Source organism: Lepidochelys kempii, chromosome 5, assembly GCF_965140285.1.
Source record: "Lepidochelys kempii isolate rLepKem1 chromosome 5, rLepKem1.hap1, whole genome shotgun sequence".
NCBI lineage: Eukaryota > Metazoa > Chordata > Testudines > Cheloniidae > Lepidochelys > Lepidochelys kempii.
This window is the reverse complement of record NC_136384.1, coordinates 122,243,422-122,270,000: the sequence shown is the minus strand read 5'-3', so window position 1 is coordinate 122,270,000 and position 26,579 is coordinate 122,243,422. Positions and strand designations below refer to the sequence as shown.

The window sequence follows — 26,579 nt, the reverse complement described above, 5'->3', positions numbered from 1 at the left end:
TGAGTAGTGTTGTGACCTGGCACATGGACTCCTGCTCCCAGTCCTGGGTTCTGCCCCATGTGGCAGAGTCTGTGTCCAAGGGGGTGCAGAGTAGAGGCTGAGATTGGGAGCAGGAGAACTCCATGCACCAGATTGCAAAATCCCCGCACTATAGCCTCACTTTAAGCACTATGCCTGGTGCTAATTTGTCGGGCAGTGGCCCACCCCTAGCTAAGCTGCTGAGGCAGAGAGAGATTGGGGGGAGAGGGCTGAGCCCCGTCTAGACCTGGCCACCTGCCACCTATGCTGCAAGCTCCTGCAGGAGGTGACATGCAGCAGTTATCCTAGCACTGTACCGGGGGGCCCTCCACACCCTTGATGTCAGTGGAGTTCTGCTAATTTAAATCAGTTTAGAACCTGGCCCAGTGTTTCAAAACTGCCCTGGAGGTGTGAAATCTTAGGATTTGTCTACACAGGGTGTGATGGGGCAAGGCCAGATGGCTATAGAAAAGTAGTGGGAGATGGATATATTAGCTCCAGGCTAAACAAATCCCTGGTACCAGGGATAAGTTAAATTGCAGCTGCTCCAGGTCAATTAAGACACCTGGGGCCAATTAAGAACTTTCCAGAAGGCAGGGAGAATGCTAGGTTGATTGGGACACCTGAAGCCAATCAGGGACAGGCTGAAACTAGTTAAAAGCCTCCCAGTTAGTCAGGTGAGGGTGCATGTCAGGAGCTGTGGGAGGAAGTTGTGCTGTTGGAGAGACTGAGCAGTATGCACCATACCAGGCACAAGGAAGGAGGCCCTGAGGTAAGGGTGAAGTGGAGCTTGAGGAAGTGGGGGCTGCTGTGGAGAAGTAGCCCAGGGAATTGTACGTGTCATGTTTCTAAAAGGTCAGCTACCATAGCTGATATTATTAGGGTCCCTGGGCTGGAGTAGAGGGCGGGCCCGGACTCCCTCCTTTCCTCCTCCCCCCCTCCCCCCGCCGATTAATCACTGAGACTGGGAGACAACAGAGACTGTGCAAGGGAGGATAGCTTCTCCTCACCTCCCTCACAGGCTTATGATGAAAATGGCTCAGTAGACTGTGACCCTTGTCTCTAGAGAGAGAAGGGTTATGTGGAGGGTCACAGTGAGCCTCTGAGACTAGCGAAATCCACCAGGAAACACGGAACCTAGGGAGACAAGGACAGAGCTTTGTCACTAGGGAAATTGACCACAATAACTATTTTGCTGTAGCGATGCCAGAATAACACCCTGTGTGGACAGTATTCTGAAACAGAAATGACTGTATTCTTGAATAATATCACTTTTATGCTGGAATAGAATATCTGCCGGGGGCATTCTAAGAGCTAAATTATACCAGAATAGCTATTCCAGACTAACTATGTTGATCAGTTTCCCCTGTGTAGACAAGCCCTTAGTACCTGACCTCATACATTCTCTGACAGACTATCAGGTCTTGCCTACACAAGGAAATTGACTGGCATAACTATTCTGCTATAGCTATTCTGGTATAATTTAGCTATTCCAGTAAAACTCCCCTATGTGGACATTCTATTCTGGAGTAAAATCACTTTTATTCCAGAATAATTAATCTACTTCCAAAGCAGAGTAATGATTCTAGAATAAAACCACTTTTATTTTGAAATAGTGTCCACACAAGGGAGATATTCTGGAATAGCTATCATGGTATATTTCAGAGTAACAGCCGTGTTAGTCTGTATTCGCAAAAAGAAAAGGAGTACTTGTGGCACCTTAGAGACTAACCAATTTATTTGAGCATGAGCTTTCGTGAGCTACAGCTCACTTCATCGGATGCATGGTATAGTTACTCTGGGATAGCTATGCTGGTCAATTTGCCTGTGTAGACAAGCCTCAAAGTCCTTCTCAAAACACAGGCAAAACTGTCACTTAAAAAACTTGAGTGCTATCTATATTCGAGCATTATCTCCGCTATTCTGGCACTTTTCTTTTTAAAGGGATTGTGCCAAACCAGTTGCAGGAGTCTTGCATATTTCCAAAGATCCTTGAGGGGAACTCAGCATCCCCTAGGCATGATCTCCCTCTCCCACTGACCTGATATTTGCTTTAGAAAGAGTCCATGTGACCCAGATTTAGCTTTTTTTAAACAGTGAGTATAATTATTCACAAGAGAATTACAGACATTAACTCTTGGGCTGCAGCGGGAGTGGGAGCGTGATAAATCGGGGCATCCAGAAGCTTGAACATTCTACACTTCTTCCCAGAAATTGTCCTTGTATAATGGAGACTATTGACTCTCCTAAAAGCTCATGCAGTTTTGTATAAGGGATGGTGAACTGGTCCAGAAAAAGAATAAGACCTTTCCCTGCCTGTGAAACCTTGGCTCATTTTCTTTCCAGAAGTGACTATGGAATGAGTATTTGGGTTAAAAAAATAAACAAACTTTTGGCTCACAGTGGAAGCAGAGATGCAAATAATTTGTGAGGGAGGCTGCAGTAAAGTTTTCATTCCAATTGTGCTAAGTAAAGAGGGTGAGGCTAGAGATAGGACTGTTCCAGATCTGGAATTACCAAAAAACAGTGGCATTTACCTCTGGGATTTGGGGTCAAGACCGTCTCCGCTTCGGCTACTTCAGCTAAGATTTGGATAAACATCTGACAGGAGCCAGATCATCAGCTGGTGTAAATCAGCATTGCTTAATGGAATTCAGTGGATCTCTGTCAACTTAAACCAGCTAAAGATCTAGCATTTGAACTTTTCTGTGCTCATCCTGATTGAATCCAAACTTTCAGGGTTTGCCCATAATTAGTTCTTCTGAAATGACTTAACCACCATTTTAAAAAAATTACATCTCTGAATAAGTGGGATTGACATGTTGTCATCATCTTGCTATACATCAGCATGACAGTGTAGGCCAACTTTGCCCCATCCCCATGAGACAAGCTGAAAATTAGACACTGAAAACCTGTCTGAAAATTAGATTTCAGTACAACAATTTTTATTTCATTCAAACTTTTTTTTTAACTTTAAAAAATTTATACAGAGCTGTCAGGTCACATTTTTCAGCCAGATTTACTTAAAATCTGCAGTGTTAAGCGCTGATGTAAATGTTAAAAAACCTATCGCTGTGGTGTAGCTATGATTCCATTACATGTAGTCCGCATAATAGTTAAGTAATGCCCTAGTTAGAGCAGGCCTTTGGGTTGGATGAATGATCTCAATGAGCGAGATACAAACTCTGCTTGTCTCATGGAGATTTTATATTAGCTCTTCCTTTCTGGTTTTTCATAATCTAAAATAAGTCAACTAGATTGAAGAGGCTGGGGTTCTTCTCCTCTTTGCATGGAAATCATAATTGTCCACTCAGTTTACATATTTTAGAAAGCAACATGATATTTAACTATGAGACATGAGCAATTTAGCTGTGATGCAAAAATATTTACACTGGCAGTCACCCGAATGAATGAGCTGTCCATGGGAAATGTACTGTGAGACTGCAAAGTAACTGACACATTTTCAAAGTGGCCCCAACCCAGCCACTAGAAAGACAGCTACAATTGTTTCACCCATGTGTTTGCATGAGCAAAACCTCAGATTTGTGTGTGCAAACTGCAGTTGAATGTGTAGATCACGTAGATAGCCAACCACCAGACTTCTCAGATGTGGTTACTGGGCGTATATGCAAATCAGGTTGTGTGTAGGTATGGTTGTTAAGGCTGATTTGAACCTATAGGTCTACTAAATTGAGCTGGGATAAGAAAGGGCCCTTTCTGTTATCTGTTCAGTAGTCAGACTCTAGTCAATATTAAGAAAATGACAAATAATTTAAGATTCTGTTCTTACTCCTTAGTCTCCCTGCCAATTTTTGTAATATTTATAGTTACGTTTCCCGGTTACTTAAATTATTTCTTTCTCCCCTCTTGCTGCGTAGAAGGCAAAACAGGGATAAGTGATTGACTGACTACTTAATTGAAGGGCTGTCAAATGCACCAACTAATAACAAACAGACAAGAAAAAGGGAGACTTTTCTCTAATCTCTTTCAGTTATAGTAATTCTAGGTGTTACTTGTAACAACAGCAGGTGATGCTTGTAATGTTCAAACAGTTATTTTTGCACATGAGACCTGCACCAACATCACAAATACTGGCCGCTTCGTGCACGTCTGTTTTCCCCAAACACTCTCCCTGCTTCCAAAATAGACACTAAGGCCTCTTGCCCGTATGCAAAAGTTGCACCACCTTAACAATACCGGTATAGTTTCAGCAGCACAACCCCTCTACTGTGGATTACACTGATAGAAATGTGTTTATACTGGTATAGCTGATTCCCATACAGGAAGGGAAATATGGGATACCTGTAAAAGGCACCATTACACCAGTATAACTGCTTCCAAACTAATGGTTGGACTAGTATAACTATTCCGGTTTTTAAATCGGACTAGCTGGACTAGCTCTAACTGGAATAGCTCTAACTGGAATAGCTAAACTGGTACAAAATCTGTGTGTAGACCAAGCCTAAAATTTTGGAATTAGGTCGTATTTGAAAGCATGTTAGCTAATGTAATTTTAATCACAATTTTGCACTTAGTATAGGCACTGTTTAACTCTACAGCTGGTTGGAAAAAGTAAAACATTTTTTGCCATAACTTTGTCATCTTCGTTTTAAAAAAATTCAACCACTCTGTAAATTGGTTGAAAAACATTTTTAAAAAGTTAATCAATAATTTGAAAATCTTTGATTAACTCTATTTACACAGCTTTAAACATGTGTCAGCTGGTCTGTACTGATTGTAAGTGGGAGTCTAAGGTTGACTATGCCTTCCACTAGCTACAGTAAAACCTGCCAAGAGTGACCACTCATGGGAGTTAGCAAAAGTGGTCGCTTGTAAGAGGTGGTCTTTCTTTGCACACCAGAGAGCGGTGGTGTTCCGTGGCCTCTGCAAGTAGTCGCTTGTGACAGGTGGTCTCTCTTCCAAGATGGTCCCTAAGGCAGGTTTGACTGTAATATGTTGTCAAGGTGTTAAACAGTCTACACTAGATGCACAGTTGTGATTAAAATCATGTGAACTAATGAGTTTTCAAACATAACTTCATTTCCTAATCAGGACAAGGCTGATTTAATGCTCGCTTTAGAAGAGAATAAGCATGTTACATGGTAGTTAATATACTGCAGCAGAGATTTTGTGTGACACAAATAATTGTGTCCCAGATCACACTAGCATCGCGAAACTCAGTGCCTGACTGTACTGGAGTGGGTCATTCATGTTATGCCAGTCCACATGAACTATTTGTTAGAGGAAGTTCGAGTTCTGCTCCCTTTGCAAATGACCACCCAGCTCCTCTTTTACAAGTCTCCTCAAACACTCAAATTTCACATGAAAACAGCAGATGGTAAAATAACTCTGAAGTCTGAGCCACACCAGGTGATTTCTGGAGCACAGCCAGGCTAGCCTGTTCACTCGCGAAACAAGTAAAATAGTGTCAAGGACCAAATGTTCAAAAGCAGCCTGTGTATCTGCTTGCACAGATACAGTTGGCTTGCTGCATCCAGTGTATGTCCACAAATCCTCTTTGCATGTGCAGATTTATCAAGGAATGTTTAATGGTATCTATCACCAAAGCACCTACTCACGCTGCATCCAGAGAAACCATCCATCCTCTCCCCCTGGGAGGCTGGGGGAGGAGTTAATAGCCCTGCAATGCCAGTATTAGCACTGATCAGCGCTCTGCTGGAGCTGAGAACCAGTTAGCTGCTCAGCACAGGGATGGCTGGCTACTGTGTAAACGGCATCAGCTGGGGCAGGGCTAGTGGGAGAGAAATGTAAAACATGCGATTCAGAGCACCCGCTGGTGCTGCGTGGGAAGGAGATGGGAGGAATTCCAGATTTATTTTATTTTTGTGATAGGTGAGTTTTTTTTGCTGCCACCTAAGTTTTGCCCCCCTAAGCAGATGCTTGTTCTGCTCACATGCACAAGCAGGTTCTGATACTCCCAATGTGTCTTCTGAGTCTCATCTGCCTAGCTGACTGACACAAATGCTATGGCTGTCGGTGCTGTAAAGCCCACGTAGCCGCCAAGAACAGAGCTGGGTTCTGTTCTTTGTTGGCCATCAGCAGTTCCAGAATATTTATGTTTGGTGGTGATTTCTGAAATACAAAGGACAAATCTGAATGGTCCTGATTATCCTTAATACATCATATTATACTGGTGTCCTGATACAATTGCATTCACTTTATTCAGTGGAAGGGCTATACTGTCAAAGTGTTGCATGAGGTTTCAGTTTTGCTACTCCATGATTGGCGTTTTGTTTTGTTTTTTGTTAAATGCAAAGTCTTGTCCTCTCTGGTCTACATGGGACTTCCCAGAAGCAGCATTCTGAGAAAAACTAGATCACAAATATTTATTGGTTGGATATAGAGTCTAAAGCTAATTTTTTCTCATCATATTAACTGTGTGTGTGAGAGAGAGAACAGTTACAATTTTTTGAGGTCAGATCCTTTTCTGACTTAGTTGTCTTTGTGGCAGGGCACTGGCAAAGAGATTTGGGAATCCTCTTCCCATGCTGTGTCAAGCAGTGTCCCATCTCATCTGTGTGCCTTGCCATAGTTGGGACAGTTGCAGACATATCCTTCATTAAATAAGGTTTGTTTAATTGCCTTTGTGTCAGGATTATAAATGGAGTTTGGGGACACTGTCTCCAGCACTGTCCCTGTCCCATAAAAAAATATACCCCTGCAAAACAGGTACTTGAGTTCATTTGCGGAACATTTGCTTTCTGCAGACATTCATGTGAGTAAACCCCAGGGCCTTGAGCATTGAACCTAAAAGGCCCATGAGAATGGCTAAAGCAAACTGTTTTTTTGTTTTTTTTTTTTCATTTGAGCTCATGCTTCTGGAAAACCAGACTGGCAGTGTATGCCCAGCTTTGAAAATGAGCTCAGAGCTCCAGGAGCAGCAGTAGACGCTCAAATTAGGTGCAGTTAGCATAACTGCATGCTCAGATGGGTGTTTAGAATATACCAGTGCCCTCTTTGTGTGGGGTGATGTGAAAGTGGACACAAACAGAAATGTGGATGCAGTCCTAAGGCTTCATTTATTTAAAATATTACCCTAAAAGTTAACTTAACCCAGAGAGACATACAGTCAGTAGATGTGTGTTTAAAGGGATCCACAATGAAACTTTCAGGAAATGTTTGTAGAGATTAAAGCTGACAGGCCTAAAATGGTGCACCAACTGGTTGTTGGACTGGAGGTGTACCTGTTCACACAGTGCAGTTTTCTTTCCTGTGTGCCTGTCTACTCTGTCCTCGGGCGCGCAGGAGCCTGAAATATTCAAGAATCCTGTGTTCAGCTGGAAATGGGATTTCTTCTACATCTCTGTATTCTGCCTGCTCATGAGACTGGAGCGGCAGGGCAGATGGATAACACAATGTGAGACCATATTCCCATGGAGCACACCCATGATTCTGAAGAGAGAGACTCTGGATTTATTGTTGAGAAGAGCAGAGAAGACCTTTTTTGTTTGTTGTGTTATGGCCCTCAGCTGAGTAGAAGGGATGATTGATATGTTAAATTATATGTGACATGGAACTTTTTATTAATTTAAGTAAACTTCAGGGGTGAAAGCCTTGATACCATCCCTTTAAGTTTGATGTTTGTATAGGATGAAATGGTTGTTTTGCAGTGTAAAACAACTCTTATCAGAGTTTTCGAGTCTGGCATAATATTGATAGTAGTATATCCAACGAGTTTCAGGTCTCAAATGCTGTTCGTCACTGAGAAATATTCCAGGCTAAAGCGAACCCTGTTGTCATGCCCTTGACTTCAGTAGAGTTGCACCGGGGATGCATATGTCCCATTAGTTGTATTTTGAAAGAACATCGATGGTATGTATTGATCCATTTTCATTACTTTTTTCTCAAGAGCAAACATAACATTTTAGTGGAGGAGGCTTTCTGGGGTCACCTTTTGACCTTTATTTGATCTCCTGAGACTATCAGTTTCCTTGGAAATATCTTTGGCAGCCAGAGGAATGGTGAGCATCAAATATAGCTGACCTTAGCAAGAGGGTGTTTCTAACTTATTTTCAAAAATCAAAACCAGATTGAAGAAACAGAATTAAAATGTTGTAGCACTAACCAAATTTAAAATAAAGACGAAAACCAACATTTTATCTTAAAGAGTAAAGATGTAAAAATCTGGCCCTGAAGCTGTGCCATTGGCTCGACTGGGACTGCATATGTGACTATGTACTACTCTGCTTGAGTAATAGCTGCAGAATCAGGTCCTAGTTCAACAAATTTGAGATGAGATCACTGAAATGCAATGCACATGGAACCCAACTGTGACATTTTTACAGGGTCGCTTTCAAGGGTATAACAGCACTTGAAAATGCTGTCAAAATAAATAACATTAATTAAATGAACATTTAATATAGCATTAAAATCAAACAGAGCATGGTAAGCAAAGGTATATTATTTTCAAAGTGGCTTTAATTACAGTATGTGCATTCATGGGGTCGCACAATGGCTCCTTTATAGGACAAATAATAAACAACTTGAAACCCCTGAAGGAATTAGTGTCCTACATGCCAAACCTTGAGACTACAATAAACATGATTAAATTAGGCCTTGCCCCATGGCTCTGTGTTTATTGCAGACACAGTATCTGTTGGGGTTTGATTCTTTGTAATACCGATTTCCATCCTCTCTCCCATCTGCCTATTAGCACCCAATGTAAGTTGTTCCCCTTCCTTGTACATTATAAAGAAGATTGAATTTATTTCCCTTTATTCTACCAAAGCATGTGTAAGAGGACTGAATTGTGCATGGTAAAATCCGCTCACTAAGGAGAACTGTACTAAACTGGAACACTGAGGACCTGATTTTCCTCCCATTAAAGCCAATGGGAGTATTTCCACTGGGATGATTTGATTTCCATTGAATGATCTAATCCTGAGTAAGGCAGTGCACTAGAGTCAACAAGAGGGCCTAGTCTATACACAATTATTTTTGTACTGGTGTAACTATTTCAGTTATACTATTTTTATTAAAAGATAATGATATCGGTACAACCCATAGTGTGGGTGTAGTTATATCCGTATAAAGGTGACGTATACCAGGGTAGCTTACTCCCTTCCTGTACAGAAATAAGCTATACTAACATAAAACACCTTAGAGACTAACAAATTTATTTGAGCATAAGCTTTCGTGAGCTACAGCTCACTTCATCAGATGCATGATGTGTGCATGTATATAAATAATATACTTTCAGATATTCTCAAGCATGGCAGGTTACCCATATTTTGAAAAATGTTTCCATTTTTTCACTTCCCAGAGCATCCTATTCTGGATTCCCCATGTGATATTAAGTAACTGTAGCTAGTTCCCTTGAATCTGTATCCTTTTTGTTCTCTATGTGAAACGAAATCCCAGTATTACAATCCAACTGCATCTCAGCCCCCACCTCTCGCCCTTGAAACAAAATGTGGTGACGGTCTTACCAAGGCAGGAGGATTTCTAACACGTCATGACATTCCTGTCCCTAAATGTGTCCTAACGAAGTCACAGTTACAGTTTCCAATTACAAGTTCCACATTCGTTCCATTTACAGTTTCCAAGAGGCAGCTTTAGTTTGGGGGAGGGGGCGAATCAATGTGAGTTGTAGCTTAAGCATGTCACATAAACAGAAGAAACATGCCATTAAAATATCATGAGTGGCTTAAAATACATCGTTACCCTGAAGGGATTGACTTTTTCCTCTTCAAGCTTCAGCATAGAGATTCAGTAAGTGCACGTGGAAAAACCAGTGGGATTCAGCTGACAGTAAATCCGGAGCAATTATTAAGTAAGTGCTTTACTTCAGCAGGGACCAAATTGTGCTCTATTCAGGGCTGCATTAGGAACTTTGGATCCATATCTATTTGACTTTAAATGGACTAGGTTGTAGCTGCCTATTATCTTTAGAGTGTGGCCTGTTTCTCAAAGTTAGGTGCTGGATCTCAACGTCTCCCAACTGTAGGAGTCTTCGTATTTGGAGTTTTGATTTCAGCCCATCTCTGTCTTTTAAAATAGAGTTGTGGCCCATGGAGGCTACATATTCCATCCTGCAGTGGACCAGACTCCTGTATTAAAAATGAGGACAGCCATAATCTGGACTGAAGAACATTGTGGTCCCCATTGGGAGCTCATTCCAGACTGCAAAGTGCTGAGCAAATCGCTTACGCCCATGTTTAACATTGTCAGTGAGACTACTCACATGCTTAAAGTTAAGCACAGTTTTACATGCTTTACTGGAATGGGGTCAGAGTGATCAGCACCATCCAGGTGTTAGCCCATGACCTGTAGGCCCCACTTCATTTCTCGGCACATGTAATCATTGTGAACCTGGTTTACTACTTTTGCATGTCCATAGTTTGTACTACTGTTTCTGGCTCTGATTCAACCAAGTGAGACATTAACATGGCCAGCATTACTCCCTGGGTTGAATAGAAAACTGAAATACCAGCCAAGGAAGCTCTATGAACAGCTGATGCAATTCTTCAGGAAGAATCTGCAAAACACCACCAACAAAGGCAGTTATTGTCTGTGACAGTTTTGGTTGAAGATTATCATTAGTAATGCTGTACGAACCGAAAACTGATTATACTTTGAATAATGACAACAGGCTCAGCTGGGTAATGAGCTTGGGCAAACCTGTCATGCTAAAGTTCTCAGTGATCCACTGATATTTCTCTAACATTATTGGCTAGAATTTTCAAAAGCATATATGTGACATAGATGCACAAGGACTGTTAACTTCAGGACTTGTGCTCCTAAATCACTAAGGAGCTTTTGAAAATCTCACCGATTATTACTTTTAAAAATACATTTTGTTTTACTTTGCTATGAAAACTAGAATGAGGAAAGAAAAGGCAAGAAAATGGGGGATACTACCATTTTTCCTCCCTGCCTTTTTTTAATAGCAAAGCAAGAAGTATTTTTAAAGGATTAACATAAAATAGCAAATTGATTACAGAGATTTTAAAATTACTGGCTTTCATCAAATGTGTCAAAAACCAAACTGCTGTAGAGAATCATATTACAATAGAGTCCTATCAATAGAAACATCCAAATACCTACTCTCTCCGCTAGCAGCTGTCCTGGTTAATTTTTAATTAAAAGAGGCTTAAAATTAAATATTATGTTGAATCCAAATAATCTCACCTTTTCACTTTACTGCTTCTTTTAGGCCCTGATTCAGCAAAGCACTTAAGCACATGCGTAAATCTCCGTGGGATTTAAGAACATGCTTAACTTTAATCATGTCCTTTGCTGAGTCAGGGCCATAATCTGTGACTGGCCACTTCTCTATTAATGGAGGGGATCTTAAACTTTTATGGCTATTCAGCATTTGATTAAGCACCTTTTAACTGCCTGCCCTGTAGCAACACATCCCTATTATGCAGAGTTTGGGCTATTACAGCCTCTACTAAGTAGCAGTCCTTGTTGCCATTCGCTAATAGGCTAACTAGATCTCTTGGGAAATGTCTTAGAAAACGGACAGTCTTTATTCTACTGCACTGTATCCAGGACAGGTTTAATGTATCCCATTGACGAACACTGGAGGAACGGAGCAAAGCCCACAAAAGGAGTCCCGGACTGAGAGCCAGAATCTCAGCCACAACTATCTGGAGTGCTGACGCAGCTGGGTTGTGAGCCACAGAGCATGGGGAAGATGCTTCCTTCATGCACAGTTTCTGACTAGTGGACAGACCTGCCCTGGTCAGCCCCACAGGAGAGAAATCCAGCCTGCAGCCTGCACCAAAAGAGAACCGTGGAGACGAGTGTACAGGGAGTACTGTGTCCTCCACCGTGAGTCTTCCCTGTTGATGCCTCTCCCTCCACGCCATTGACTCGCAGCTATAATCTGCATTTAGCCCTGGGGTGGGCCCCAGGGTTTGGCCCCAGGCTCTGGAAACAAGATGAACCAAACCCTGTCAAAAATCTCACCTCTTTTAAAGTATGTAAGCTCCTCCCTAACGCCAAAGCAGTCATTCTTCTACCGAGGGTTGATGTGATGAAACCTCCAGGGATACATCCAACCAAAACTGGCAACCCCACCTCTACCATGCTGGTTCTCAACCTTTCCCAGACTACTGTACCCCTTTCAGGAGTCTGCTTTGTCTTGCATAGCCCAAGTTTCACCTCACTTAACAACTACGTGCTTACAAAATCAAACATAAAAATACATGAGTATCACAGCACGCTATTACTGAGAAATTGCTTATTTCTCATTTTTACCATATAATTACAAAATAAATCAATTAGAATGTAAATATTGTACTTACAGGTCAGTCTGATACTTGAGCCTGTTTTTCACTTGTGAGCCTTGTCTGAAGCCTGAGCCCCAGGCGGCAGGGCTAAAGCATGTAATTGAGCTTCATGGGGGTCCTGTGGTGTGGGGCCCTGGGCAGTTGACCTGCTTGCCACCCCCTAATGCCGGCCCTGCATTTGCAATCCCCCTAAACCCATCCCGTGACACCCCCCCAGGGGCTGCAACCCCCAGGTTGAGTAACACTGCTCTAAATGAGTTGAGTGCCCCCTGGAAGACCTCTGCGTACCCCCCATGGGTGTATGTACCCCTGGTTAAGAACCACTCGATCATTCCATTATAATTAGTCTGTGTGCACCTGTGCCTGGTTTTAGGAATTATGCATTGCTGTAAAAGATGACGCTGGTTTTAAATAACGTGACAAGCGGAACAGAGTATCACAGCACAATGGCCCGTCACTTAGAGCACAGCAATCGGGAGTCCCGTCTTGGTTCGAGCCCTAGTTCTCCCCACAGCTTGTAAGAGGAATGAAATTAAAAGACAGTACACCGAGAACTAGTGCAAAGACATGCTAATTGTCTCAAGCACAGCCAACCTGTGGAACTCATTGCTCATTGGAAGCTGGATTTTTTTTTTAAGGACTAGATAATTATATGTCTATTAATAGCTAGTTAGGCGTATTTAATACAATCTCATACCTGAGGGCAATTTAGTAAAGCAGTTAAGCCTGTACCTCGTGTCCTTAAATGCTTTGCTAAATCAGGACCAGAATGATTTACCACCAGGTTTAGGAAAAAATAACCCCCACTCACTCACTCTCAATGTATAACATGGCACAACTGAGCCAATGATTTTGCTTTCTTCTGAAGCATAAAGTATTGATCATTGTTGGAGGAAGGCACAACTAGAAGGTAGATTAGTGGCCTGGAGAACAATTCAAGTCAATGGCAAAACTCATGACATTCAGTTGTAGCTGACACCCCATCTACAGTATTGGAAATCCTCTGTTCTGTGAATGGGAGAGGTTATTTTTTAAGATGTAAGGGGCCTGATCCACAGCCCAATGCAGCTAATGGGAGTTGGGGTTGTTCATAAAGTCTCATTTGCCTTTTCATTTTACATTACTTCTGTGCATGCTATCACATGAAAATCTGCTCCTCTGATATGAAATAGATCACCCAGTGATATCAAATAGCTTATGCACAGGTTGTGTGTGCAAGTGTGTCTGTCTGTCTGTCCACAAACAAAATTAATGATCTTTCTCTTTACTGCCAAAAAGATGTTTGTTTATTTTTATACTGCGTTTGCACAAATCTGGTTCTATAACACCTAGAGACCTCAGCACTTCATTAAAAAGCCTGATGCCACAGGTTTGGGGCAGCCTTTGAATTTACACCTATTTGAACGGTCAATTTCCTTTAACAGCTTCACTTTGTAGACTGCGGAGGGGATAAACTCACAGACCTGGTCACTTTCTAGACCAGGTGAATGGGCTCAGATCTGAAATTAGGCCTGGGTCATGAAGTTTTTCCAAAAGTCATAGAATATGTTTCTCTGGCAAACCACATTGGAGTATTTGGCAGGATGCAGAAATAATCTTTGGTCATTAATAATCACCATCTTGTCTGACTTCACCCACACAGGTTATCTGTGGTCAGAGATGACCAGTACAAATGAAGCAAGAGAGCTGGAATGCCCGCAGTGGAAGTTGACCAATTACAAAATTAAGGGGTTTTGAATGTTTATGCTGTGGCTGTGCAGGGGCAAGAGAGATTCTTCACCTCCTCCATTTGTTCAGGTGATTTCAAGGGGTAGACAGCTGAGCGATCCAAGCTGCTTTCACTGGGTGACTGATACAAACCTCTGCCCTTGTGAGGAAATTGCTGGTTACATTGTGGATAAAATCAGATGCAGGGTGGGACTTGGAGTGGACAAACACTAAGTCTCTTCTGGGTGGGTTCAGGCCAGTGAGGCTCACAAAATGAGCCAGGGATGCTTCATTCTGCAGCCTGCCCTTTGGACTCCTATCCTCCTAGCTAGTGAATGGCACTGGAAAAATCTGGGTTCATTTCTGGTGGAGATTGTGAACACAGCCCTTCGGGCTGCAGTATGATACCTTTACGCATGCTGAGTAGTACTTTCCCACTCAGATCATCCCATTGACTTCTGCTGCGCAATCTGCGGAGTAAGTGCAGCTCACTGTGGGTTAGGGCAGTTTGGCCCTCAGGCAGTGCAGGTGGCCAGGCTCTTGTGTAGCCTTTGCTAAAGAAACCATCACTTGATACTGACAATCTGGCTAACTATCGTCTTGTATCTAATCTGTCTGAAGCAGAGAAGGTGGGCACAATAACAAAGGGATATAAACTGGCCATCAACTAGTTTAGGCTTGAAATGTAGATGAAGGTTTCTAACCATCAGACGAATGAAGTTGTGGAACAGCCTTCCAAGTGAGGGCAAAAAAACATGTGTTTCAAGACTGAACTCGATAAGTTTACGGAGAGGATGATGTGCTGAGACTGCCTACAATGACATATGGCCCATCTCTGACTGCTATTAGCAAATATCTCCAATGGCTGGAGATGGGACAATAGATGAGGAGAGATCTGAGTTTCTACAGAGAAGTCTTTCCAGGTGTCTGGCTGGTGGGTCTTGCCGACATCACCATATTTGGGGACGGTAAGGAATATTCTCCAAGATCAGATTGGCATAGACCTTGGGGGGTTTCGCCTTCCTCTTCAGAGTGGGGCACCGGTCACTTGCTGGCTTGAGTTAGAGTAAATGGTGGATTCTCTGTAACTTGAAGTATTTATATGAAGATTTGAGGCTTTCCACAACTCAGCCAGATGTTCTGGGCCTATTACAGGAGTGGGTGGGTGAGATTCTGTAGCTTGTGTTGTACAGGAAGTTCAGACTAGATGAACATGGTGGTCCCTTCTGGCCTTAAAGTCTATAAGTCTATGAGTCTAAGGCTGCTAGATGACTCTGAGAAGTGAGATTCCTCAGATCTTTTTGGTCCTTGTCAGTTTGGGTACAGACCTGGGTATGGAATAGGAACTGCACTGGTGGGTTTGGTAAATGATCTCCCATTGGCAATGGATGAAGATTAAGGGTGGGATTTTTAAAAGCACTTCTTAGCGTATGTGCAACATGCCACGGGTGTCACTTGACCAGGATTCTGCACTGAATTTGGTCTGCTGGCTGGATCATTAGCTTCCCCGGCTCAGGCCGGGTACTAACGGGGAGTGCGCTGTGAAAAAACACTGAAGTGGCTTCGGAGCACAAGTTCCTTTGATAGTCACTGGGATGTGTGCTCCTAAATCACTTAGGTGCTTTTGAAAACCCTATCCTGAGTGACCATGCTGATGAAGTGAGATCTGTACGCCGTCTCTGAGACCACTGATCTTGATGTCTTGTTGACTCACCTGCTGACTGTAGCAACAGTAAACATGGCAGCTCCATTTCCTCCTTGTTCCATTTTCTTTCCCAGAGGCTGGCATTGGACAAGTAGCCTTCATTCCTAAAGGTGTTGTTGTCTAGCATTCCATCTTGTCTACCCTCTTATACAACATGTATATCAGGAGGGAGGGGTTAGTGAGAATCATAGAATCATAGAATACCATGGTTGGAAGGGACCTCAGGAGGTCATCTAATCCAACCCCCTGCTCAAAGCAGGACCAATCCCCAATTTTTGTCCCAGATCCCAAATGGCCCCCTCAAGGATTGAACTCACAACCCTGCATTTAGCAGGCCAAAGCTCAAACCACTGAGCTGTCCCTCCCCCCAGAAGGCATGGGCTGGTGTGCTTTAGGCGTACTGACCCTCTAAGTGTATCTTATCCCCAGTAGATCTTCACCACTGTGTCTCATTGGATGACAGCTACCGGGTAGGAGCTCACTCCAGATGAGACTGTACTAATGCTGGTAGGCTGAGGGGAAAATATATGGAAAATATGGTGAGAATCCAATGTACCATCTTATTGAGTGTGTGCTACTGCCCCTTTTTACCACAGTCCCGGGGTGATGTCCGTTACCCAGCTGCCGTTCAACTAGCGTATACTGATGTAAGATATTTTTTTTTTGCCTTGGTCTGGCTAGGAGGTTGTGAGCATTTCCATAGGCACTGTTTTTGGTAAATATATTTTAAAAAATCACAGTGAACATCTATGGCCTTAATCATCTTAACTTTTCTAAAGCATGTTATGTTTTGATCCCACTGCTTTTTGTCGGAGCATCGCTCTCTGCTTTTGATTCTATAAGTATTTTTTGTGGCTATCCCTCCGAGCCCTTGCATTGTAGCTCATAAGATGGCCTATATCCGGGCTGGGATTTCACTTCTTCTAGGAGTGGTTAGTCTGAGTGGTTGGAAATTCAGTTTTCATTAGCAATTAAAAATAACTTCAGATTAACAAATCAGTGGCAGATATGGTATATACTGTAAAACTGACACTCTGACTTCTGGCTGACCTGACATCTGGATAAACCCCTCAAGGATTAGCTAGTGTGTATGATTTGTATAATATTTAAAGTGCTAATTAGTGATTCAGTGAGGACTATCAAATATTTAAAAGCAGATTTGGCTTCTCCTCCCACTCAGGGAATACAGTTTTTTCCTCCTTTCGACCCTTCTCTTTTTTTCCTTGCAGTCAAAAGCACTTCGAGAAAAATGGCTGCTGCAGGGTATTCCCGCTGGCTCAGCAGAAGAAGAAGAAGCCAGAAGGAGGCAGTCAGAAGAGGATGAGCTCAAAGTGAAAAGGCTTGAAGACAACATCCACAGGTAGGTGCCGTTTTCCTTTGCTTTCACAGGGCTAAATTCTGCCCTTTGTTGTACATACATGGTTTCCCTTAAACACCTGGGCCAGATTCTCCATTGCCTTGCACCTCCTGTAGTCATTACATCAGTGCAGAGTGAGTGCAAAAAGTGTGTACACACTGCTCACCATTCTGCTTTGCACTGGTGTAATTGACTATACAAGATGCAGGGCAATAGAGAATCTCGCCCAAAGAATTGTACGTGTGCCTTCAGCTGCAGAATTTGGCCCCTACCTTTTTTTTTATCAATTTCTCATTACACCTGTTTGCTTTTTTTGTTTCAAATGATGTATTCTAAAACCAACAAGAGCAAATGGTCAGTTATGCCGGTGTAAATCCTGAGTCACTGAAGTAGGCGCAGGATACACCAGCATAAGATAGGGCTGAATTTTGGCCCACAACCTTCATGCATTTGCAGTTCAGGTCTCCAGAGTGGTCTTGATCCTGAAGGAGAGGAAGGATGGTCCAGTGGTGAGAGCACTAGGAGTTGGGAGACCTGGTTTCAGTTCCTTGCTCTGACACAAGCCTTACAGTGTGCCCATGGGTAAGTCATTTAGCCTCTGTGTGCACCAGTTCCCTCCTCTGCCACAGTGACACCTGGCCACTAGGGTGAAGGGATAACAAGGATCAAGACCTCTCTGAAGACCTAAATTCTTAATATATAGTACAGGTTCCTTTGACAACTAGATCCCTCCCAACAGATCCCACTGAGGCACGTGTAAGGGGGAAGTTCATGGAAGATAGGTCCATCAGTGGCTATTAGCTAAAATAGTCAGGGCGGCTGCCCCATGCTCGGGGTGACTCTAAACCTCTGACTGCCAGAAGACAGGGGTGGATCGCACCAACTGCCCTGTTCTGTAAACTTCTCCCGAAGCTCTGGCACTGGCCACCATCAGCGGATACTGGGCTAGAAAGACCATTGGTCTGACCTAGTATAGATGTTCTTATGAGTGGTGGAGAAACGGGGAGACAGCAGGAATGTGAGCTGGAGGAGGGAAGCAGAAAGAACCGCAAACAGGCTAAAATGATTATTTCCGTTTGGTGTCACCACCCAGCCAGGGGAGAGCCTTGAGATGGTGGGCTTTATCCCAGGATATGTCCCAGTAGCCAGAACACGTTAGAGAGTTGAGAGTGATGGGGAAGAATTGCACGGTAATACGCTGAAGCAAGATACTTAGCCACATGGCTTTAGTGGGACTACCTATATGCTTACAGGTAAGCCCATACTTAAGTACCTTGCTGAATCAGGGCCAAAGGCCCCTGCCCTCTCTCCCTTGGAAGTATGCTACTAAAGAGAGAACCTGTCCATTAGGGATGGAGCTGGCCCAAACCCCTTAACTAGACAGACAGGAATTTGGCTGAACCAGATACCCAAGAGCAGAGGAAAACTATTGTCTGATCGTACAACAAGCCAGAGGGGTGAGACTACCATTGCACCATGTGTCCAGCGTGCCAGGGACCTTGGTTCTGCATCAGAGATTCAAGCTGTCTCAGATGGGTGAGTGCTAAACAGCTGCAGTATTGAGGCATCTGTGAAAGGAATCCTGTAACACACATGCTTGGCCGGGGGTGAGGGGGAGCAGCGTCCTGCTGGAGAATATGTAAAGTTCAGGGCAAAGAACAGGGCAACTGGCTTATTGTCATCTACTGGCAGTTAGCCTCAGGTGCCAACTTTAACAAACAAGAAGCACCCGCTCATCCCCACCTTTACAGCAGAACCTGCCTGTTGTTTACTGAGGATTCAGCTTCTTTCACTCAAGTTAATGTGTTCATAAGGGTCACTCTCTTACTACTACTACGACGACGACTTATTGCTCGCTTAAAATAAGCGCCACTATGTTGTACGAGATTTCACTGTGCCTTTCCAGGTCAGAAATAAACACCAGAGCTTTGGCAAGCACTACGAATACAATGCCAAAATGGATACAGCTGCATACCAGGTTGAAGTTAATACAGACGGCCTACAGTCCCACATGGGCCTGTTTTCCTGTGTTGTCAGGCGGTGGCATATATCTCTACCCTCGGGCAGTGTTAGGGTAGATTTAGATTATCTGTAAGATTTATTTATCTAGATTTATCTGTAAGATCTGGGGCCTAGAACCCAGTCTGCTCAATTGGAGCAGACTTAGGCCAGCACTCAGTGCTACTGAAAATCCCACCCTAAATCTCTCTCACTAAGACAGTGCCATTCCCTTTGTGTGAATTCACAGCACAGTGTTGTTAGCAACACCGGTAAGGAAACATTTCTAAAAATCATGGTTTTTAATCTGACACTTTTTCTTTAAATTGGCTGGAAGATTAGGACTAAAATCTGGGAATCCTATCCTTTTACATGGGAAGGGGAACAAGGCATTTGGGGATGGGAGACAGCTGAGGGAAGTGAGAAGGGGTCTGGTGAGAGATCATTGGGGAGGACTGTCCCTCTCTTTGTATCAGAAGCAAACTCAGCCTGTATGCATGGAGCTCCATGGTAGAAGAAGGCACTAATACTATCATGGTAATTGCATGAGCCCACTTGCAGCCTATGGCTCAGAGTCTAACATCTTTCTTTTTCTTCTAATGCGGCATCTCCATTACTGGAGGTTTGCAACCATAGTAGCCCATTCTGTACAATTCCCTGCTCATCTCTTTGTGGATGAATAGTCCTTTTGATCCACATCGTCCATCCAAGGTCTTTTTTTTTCTGCCTCGTGTTCTTCTGCCATCAGCTTTCCCTTCCATAAACATGCATTGCCTGTGAACCTCTAAAAATGTGTCCTGCAAATCGAATGTTTCTCCTCATGAGATCTCTGACCAGCATTTGTTGAGTTCCAGTACTTTTTGTTGGTTACATAAGCTATCGATCATGTTTTCAGAATTCTTCTATAACTTCATAATTTGAAGACTAGTAGCCTCTTTATTGTCAATTATTTGAATGTCCATGTTTCACAGCCATAATTTAACACAGACCAAATGTCATAGAATCATAGAATAACAGAGTTGGAAGGGACCTCTGGAGGCCATCTAGTCCAACCCCCTGCCCAGAGCAGGACCAATCCCAACTAAATCATCCCAGCCAGGGCTTTCTCAAGCCTGACCTTAAAAACTTCTAAGGAAGGGGATTCCACCACCTCCCTAGGTAACGCATTCCAATGTTTCACCACCCTCCAAGTGAAAAAGTTTTTTCTAATATCCAACCTAAACCTTCCCCATTGCAACTTGAGATCACTACTCCTTGTCCTGTCATCTGCTATCACTGAGAATAGTCTAGATCCATCCTCTTCGGATCCACCTTTCAGGTAGTTAAAAGCAACTATCAAATCCCCCCTCATTCTTCTCTTCCGTAGACTAAACAATCCCAGTTCCCTCAGCCTCTCCTCATAAGTCATGTGTTCCAGACCCCTGATCATTTTTGTTGCCCTTCGCTGGACTCTCTCCAATTTCTCCACATCCTTCTTGTAGTGTGGGGCCCAAAACTGGACACAGTACTCCAGATGAGGCCTCACCAATGTCGAATAGAGGGGAACGATCACGTCCCTCGATCTGCTGGCAATGCCCCTACTTATACACCCCAAAATGCCATTGGCCTTCTTGGCAACAAGGGCACACTGTTGACTCATATCCAGCTTCTCATCCACTGTCACCCCTAGGACCTTCTCTGCAGAACTGCTGCCTGGCCATGCGTTCCCTAGTCTGTAGCGGTGCATGGGATTCTTCCATCGTAAGTGCAGGACTCTGCACTTCTCCTTGTTGAACCTCATCAGATTTCTTTTGGCCCAATCCTCTAATTTATCTAGGTCCCTCTGTATCCTATCCCTACCCTCCAGCATATCTACCACTCCTCCAAGTTTAGTGTCATCCGCAAACTTGCTGAGGGTGCAATCCACACCATCCTCCAGATCATTAATGAAGATATTGAACAAAACCGGCCCCAGGACCAACCCTTGGGGCACTCCGCTAGATACCGGCTGCCAACTAGACATGGAGCCATTGATCACTACCCGTTGAGCCCGACAATCTAGCCAACTTTCTACCCACCTTGTAGTGCATCCATCCAGCCCATACTTCTTTAACTTGCTGACAAGAATACTGTGGGAGTTATGTGTCTGTTATTACGAGTCGGAATTTACTGACAACTTCACTCACATTGAATAGCAACTTACTCCACAAGTGGACCCACTGAAATCATTAGGACCACATATACAGTAAGGCCCACCCACGGGACGTAAGGGTATCAGAATCTGATCCTTTGTTGAAAAAACTCAAGGCAAACAATGTTTCACTTTTTCTTTTTTCCGGTTCTTTATTAGATTTTCATGAAATGCAAGAGACAGGAAATCATAAAGTATGGCCTATATCCTGCAAACCCTTACTCATGTGAGTAACTTTACCCATGTGCGTAATCCAACTGACTTCAATAGGATCACTCCTGTGCAAGTGTTTGCAGGATCTTGGCCTACCTTAGTCTGCATTTCTGTATTCACAATTCCAGGCACATCCAGAAAGTCAGTATGACTCACAGACATCATAAAAAACCAGCAGTAAAGTACAACAGTCCATAATATAGAAGCGATTACAAATAACTAAATACCGTTGTGTAATTATGTGGATAATCACCAACAAAGGGCACACAGAAGTACAAAACATACATAAAAGACAAACCAGGGAAAGAAAGACTATGGCAAAATACGAGCAGAATAAGAGCCTTGCAGTAAAAATCACAGGCAGAGTGAGATTATTTTAATTTGCTTAGAGAGTGAGGAATCATAGGAGCATTAGAAGCGTAATTAACCAAGAAAGGAAAAGCGAGATGGGTAGAGACACAGAGTTGAGGGATCTTTGTATCCAGGGATTTGGTTCTGACCTAGCCGACCGAATAAGACTGACTAAGCCTAATTCAAAGTGACTGGAGTTTGGCGTTGTATGCTTTTTGAGAAGAGAGAGTCTGGGGGCATAGGAGGGTGTTCTGTCTGTTTTGTCAAACTGACTTGAGCAGCTCTGTAGGGTCATAAGTGCCTGGAAATCTGCTTTTTACACTGGGCCAGAAGAAAACTTCTTCCCATGAACAATCTGACTGCAGTGTCAGATATGTCAGATATGCTAGTACTGGATGCTGATTTGGTTCTAGACTTGGGTAAAGATTCATTTTGAGGGGAGAGGAGATATTTTCTTCGAAACACTTGCACCAATCACTACCTGAAATTTTTAGCAAATATAGTGGGTTTGATCTTGCTTTGAAGTCCCATTAGACTCTTGCCTTTGACTTCAATGGGAGCATGATTGAGGCTAAACAGAAGTCAGATGGAACTTGGTTGAAAAGCATTCTTTAACTATTAGATTCAGCAAATGTGATTGCAAGACTGTGTGGACTGTTTCTTTAAATCTGTGGCAGAATGCCAGGCAGAAGTGAGATGGGGAATGCTCTAGGCAGGAATGCTACAGAGCAGCTGAGAGCGAGGAAGAGAAGCATTTGGGATAATTCTGTTTTCCTTTTTCTTATAGGGTTTCTTCTTCAGGGTTGGAAGAAAGTAACTCTTTCTGTGATTCTTTGCCAGTGTCACCTGACTGATATCCCCTGGGTTATACAGTTGCATTAGACTTTGGGCGGTAAATAATATTTTACCCCCTCCTCTCTCCAAATCACAAACATGAAATGTACCCTTTGGTCTAGCAGCGAGATAAATGCCTAATGAACTTTCGCAGACACATTCTTGCCTAAGTGCTGTAGGTGAAGCAAACATTGGAATGCTCTGTCTGCCTGTCGTGGTTATTTTTACCACATGACAGTCTGTTATTTTACAGCAGTAAATGGAAAATTGGCATTCAACATCTGGGTACTAACAGCCAGCCTTCGCAGAGTATGGCAGCCCACCCACAGCCTGCTGTTCCTTCCCAGTATTTGAAAGGCTTCCAAACTTATTTTATTTTATGAGATTATGTTATAGAGTGTCCCAGAGACCTACATTAACTACAAAGGGTGAAGGATTTTTCTTTGCCATGAAACCATTATACAAGATGCTTACATGTAATAACCTCCCTGACAACATATTTCATCACTCGATGGCTGATGCTGGTTAACATGGCTAGTAACTTCCCTGATTGTACCGAGCTTTCACAGGCTCGCCATAGAACCAATGGGACTTCCATGAACTCCTTGGGAGGATGAATGCTTTTCCCAGAGACTTGTTTGACACCCTGACCTACTTTTATAACACTGTGCTCCTGCGGGGGAAAAATCACTCAGCTAAATCCTCAGCTGATGTAAATTGGTGTGTCTCTATTGAAGTTAATGGAGCTACACCCATTCATGCTGGCTGAGAATCTGGCCCATCATCTCCAAAGGGGAGAGACACTTTACACACTGCATTTGGACATGGATTGTGGTGTATGTGAGCCGCACATAAAATGCATTGCTTCTGAAGAGGTCCTCAAAGCACCACGTACAAAGGAAAAGGGGAGAGACTCTTGGAACAGAAATGTGGTACTGTGACCGCTCTTGGAGTGGAAAAACTGAAATGCAGTGGCTAATGGGTATGTCCACTGCCCTTTACTGGAGAATTTCAGAGCTACTCAAGTGTCACGTGCATTCATTGCCTAATGTCTGTAAAAGCCCTTTGAGGTTATGAAGTTGTGCGAGTGGGCATGTGGGCACGTGCACGCTAAGCAGGATTGGTTTTAAATTGTGACTTTTCTTGTCCTCTAATGACTTGCCTCACAAAAGAAAAGCCGAATCCTAGACTAATATAGCTAATGGAGATCTTCCTTAACTCTAGGGTTCAGGCCTGTGCTTTGGAACAAAGGTAATGAGTTGTTCCCGCTGACTGGTGTACATTTTTGCTGGTGACTCTTTTGCTAGCATGTTTGTTTGAGAGATTATAAAACAAGCGGCTTTAATACCTACGGTGGATGCTCATGATAGGTGTGTTGCAAGTCGGAGGGATTTCCCGCTGAGAAGAGTTGAGCACTGTGCCTACCAGGCTGACCAAAAGAAAGGCTTCCCTTCAGCATATCTGATAGAGCTGACCCGATCTGAATCACGGATGAGGTGCCGTGCAGGTCTCGGGTAGCAAGAGATGCACGGAGTATGGGAGGTTGTCTGCCACTTGGCTGTGACTGACTGGTGTCTAGCTAACAGCTGGCAGGTAGAGCTCACAATTTGGAGAGGGCCAGCTCCAGACCAGATGGAAGGAAATGAATCTCTGTCGAAGCCGGCAGAATTGTATCCACCTTACATCAGAGTTAACTTAGCCTTTATTGCTGCATATTCAAATCGGGCACTGTTGGAGTCCTAGTGACTGGGATGGGCTCACTAAGAGAGAACCCTTGCTGAAGATGCATACGAGAAAAGCTTATTAACAAAAATAAATACACATAGGTTTGGGGAACGTTGTAAGCCAAGTTCCTCCCACATCTATGGCTCCAGCCTGAGGCTATGTTGAAGCCTTTTCTCCTGTCTCCTTGGAGCTCCCAGCAGACGTGAACTCTAAGCTAATTCTTGTCCTAGTGTTTCTTGCTCCTTTTCCCCACATCATGTGCTCTCCTGCTGGTGTCTGAACTGCCAGTCTTCTCTCGCTCTGTCGTTTGTTCCCTTGGTCTCTTCCTCGTGCCAGGATTCAGATGTATTCTCTGTATGTCTCAAACTGGGAACGCTGGATGAGGCTTGTACTCTGTGGTGTTATCACCCAGTCCAACAGTCAGTGAGAAAGAGAGGCTGCTCAGAGCAGAAGTGAGCAGCTCCCTCAAGCAGAAGGGCCATTTAAGATCAGAACGAACACCTTGAGCACCGTCCCCGAGCCCAAAGGCAGCCTGTGCAGATGCCAGAGCACAGGTGCCATGAAACTTCACCTAACAAGCAGGCTGCCATATTTTACACTAGTAAAATTGATTGATGCGTGGAGCTAGGAGATGAGGAAGGGACATGTTGCCACTTCCGGGAAGCCCCCCCAAAATAAGCGCCATCCACAGCCATCACCCCGTCCCAAACCGCAGCCCTGAGCCCCCTCCCACACCGAAACTCCTCCTGCTGCTGTTGCGGGTGGGCGGTGGCCAAGACTGTCCCAGGAGTGGCTGATGAGACTGGCCCAGGCGCAGCCTGAGCTGCTCAGGCAGCCCCGGAGCCAGATGCACCAGCTTCTGCAGAAGTCACAGAGGTCACGGACTCCGTGACCAACTCACAGCCTTATCCATCACGTCTCCTACCTCTGTGTTGTGCTTGCCCTGATGCCTCAGAGTAAATATAAAGCTATAAAGCATGTGGCTAGTAATGTTATGCTGTACATGAGGTGACAACATTCCTGCCTCATACTTGGGCTAATATTAGGCCTTGAAACATGACACTGAATGACCCCTGTCCTAGTGTGTATAACTACCGAAAATCTTCTAGCCCCTTATTAAATCTAGCTACGCTGACTCTGACTTCCTAAAGTTTTAAACTGTGGTACATCATAAATGGGAGGGTTTGATAGATATTCACTTTATAATATCTCAGTTAAGTCCACCCCTCCCAACTCTGCCGCCCCATGGCAAACAGGATTTGACCCCAACTCCTCTCCTTTCATTGCTACATTTGTCCTAGTTTGTGTTTATTGGTTTGCCAACTATCCTTACAGGTGAGCCTCAGTGTAACAAGCTGCAGGCCAGTCCTCGCATCTGAAAAGCTCCCTCCATCTTTTTAGTTGAATGCTGACCCAGAGAATGATTTTTTTAATATGGCAGGAAACACACTATCAAAGAGACTGCTCAAACTGGGTCTGAGAACAGTGTCTCTCTCACACACACACACACACTCACTCACTCACTCACTCACTCACCCCTCTAAACATTAGAAGCAGATGATTGTTCTGGGGTGCATTTACAAATGGCATAGAACTAGGCCATATACCCTGAGGCTCTTCATCGCTTTGCGTGTTTGCAGTGCTTGTTTCCTTTCCTTTGACCTGAAGCCATATTAATTCCTTTTGCCTTGGTAACCATCTTCCTCTGCACAATGGCTGCTCTTATCCAGGCTCGGGATAACATCCTACCACCTGGGGTCAGATAAAAGAGGTTTTAGGACTTGATATGGCAGTGGCATGGACTAAGCTAAAGTCTTCCAAAAGCAGCATTTAAAAGCTGGTTCAGCTCATGCTGATCTCTGTCTCTTAGGGTGTGTCCACACTGGGTCTGGAGGTGTACTTTCCAGCTCGGGCAGACATACCCGCAGTAGTGCCAATGAAGCTAGCAAACTAAAAGCAGAGTGTAGCCATGGCAGTGCAAGCAGAAGGATTGGCTAGCCGCACCAAATACAGTCCCGCCTGAGACCCTAGGGATGTACTAAGACGACTAGCCCTGCCTGCCACTCATGTTGCTGTGGCCACATTTAAGCTGATCTCCTGTATAACACAGGCCATAGACCTTCCCCACGATAATTCCGAGGGGCAGATCTTTTAGAAAAACATCTCATCTTGATTTTAAAATTGCCATTGATGGAGAATCCACCACAACCCTTGGTAACTTGTTCAAGTGGTCGATTACCC

The 26,579-nt window shown here is 43.8% G+C and overlaps 1 protein-coding gene across 2 annotated transcripts in view; it reads left to right on the top strand.

Moving 5' to 3' along the window:
• The window catches only part of LOC144929085 (paralemmin-1-like), a 195,501-nt gene that overhangs the window by 83,681 nt on the left and 85,241 nt on the right, over positions 1-26,579 (top strand). For both annotated transcript variants that reach the window (XM_078852955.1, XM_078852956.1), the window contains exon 3: positions 16,920-17,050. In XM_078852955.1, coding sequence (XP_078709081.1) covers positions 16,920-17,050 — 131 coding nt within the window. The remainder of the gene's footprint in view (positions 1-16,919; positions 17,051-26,579) is intronic.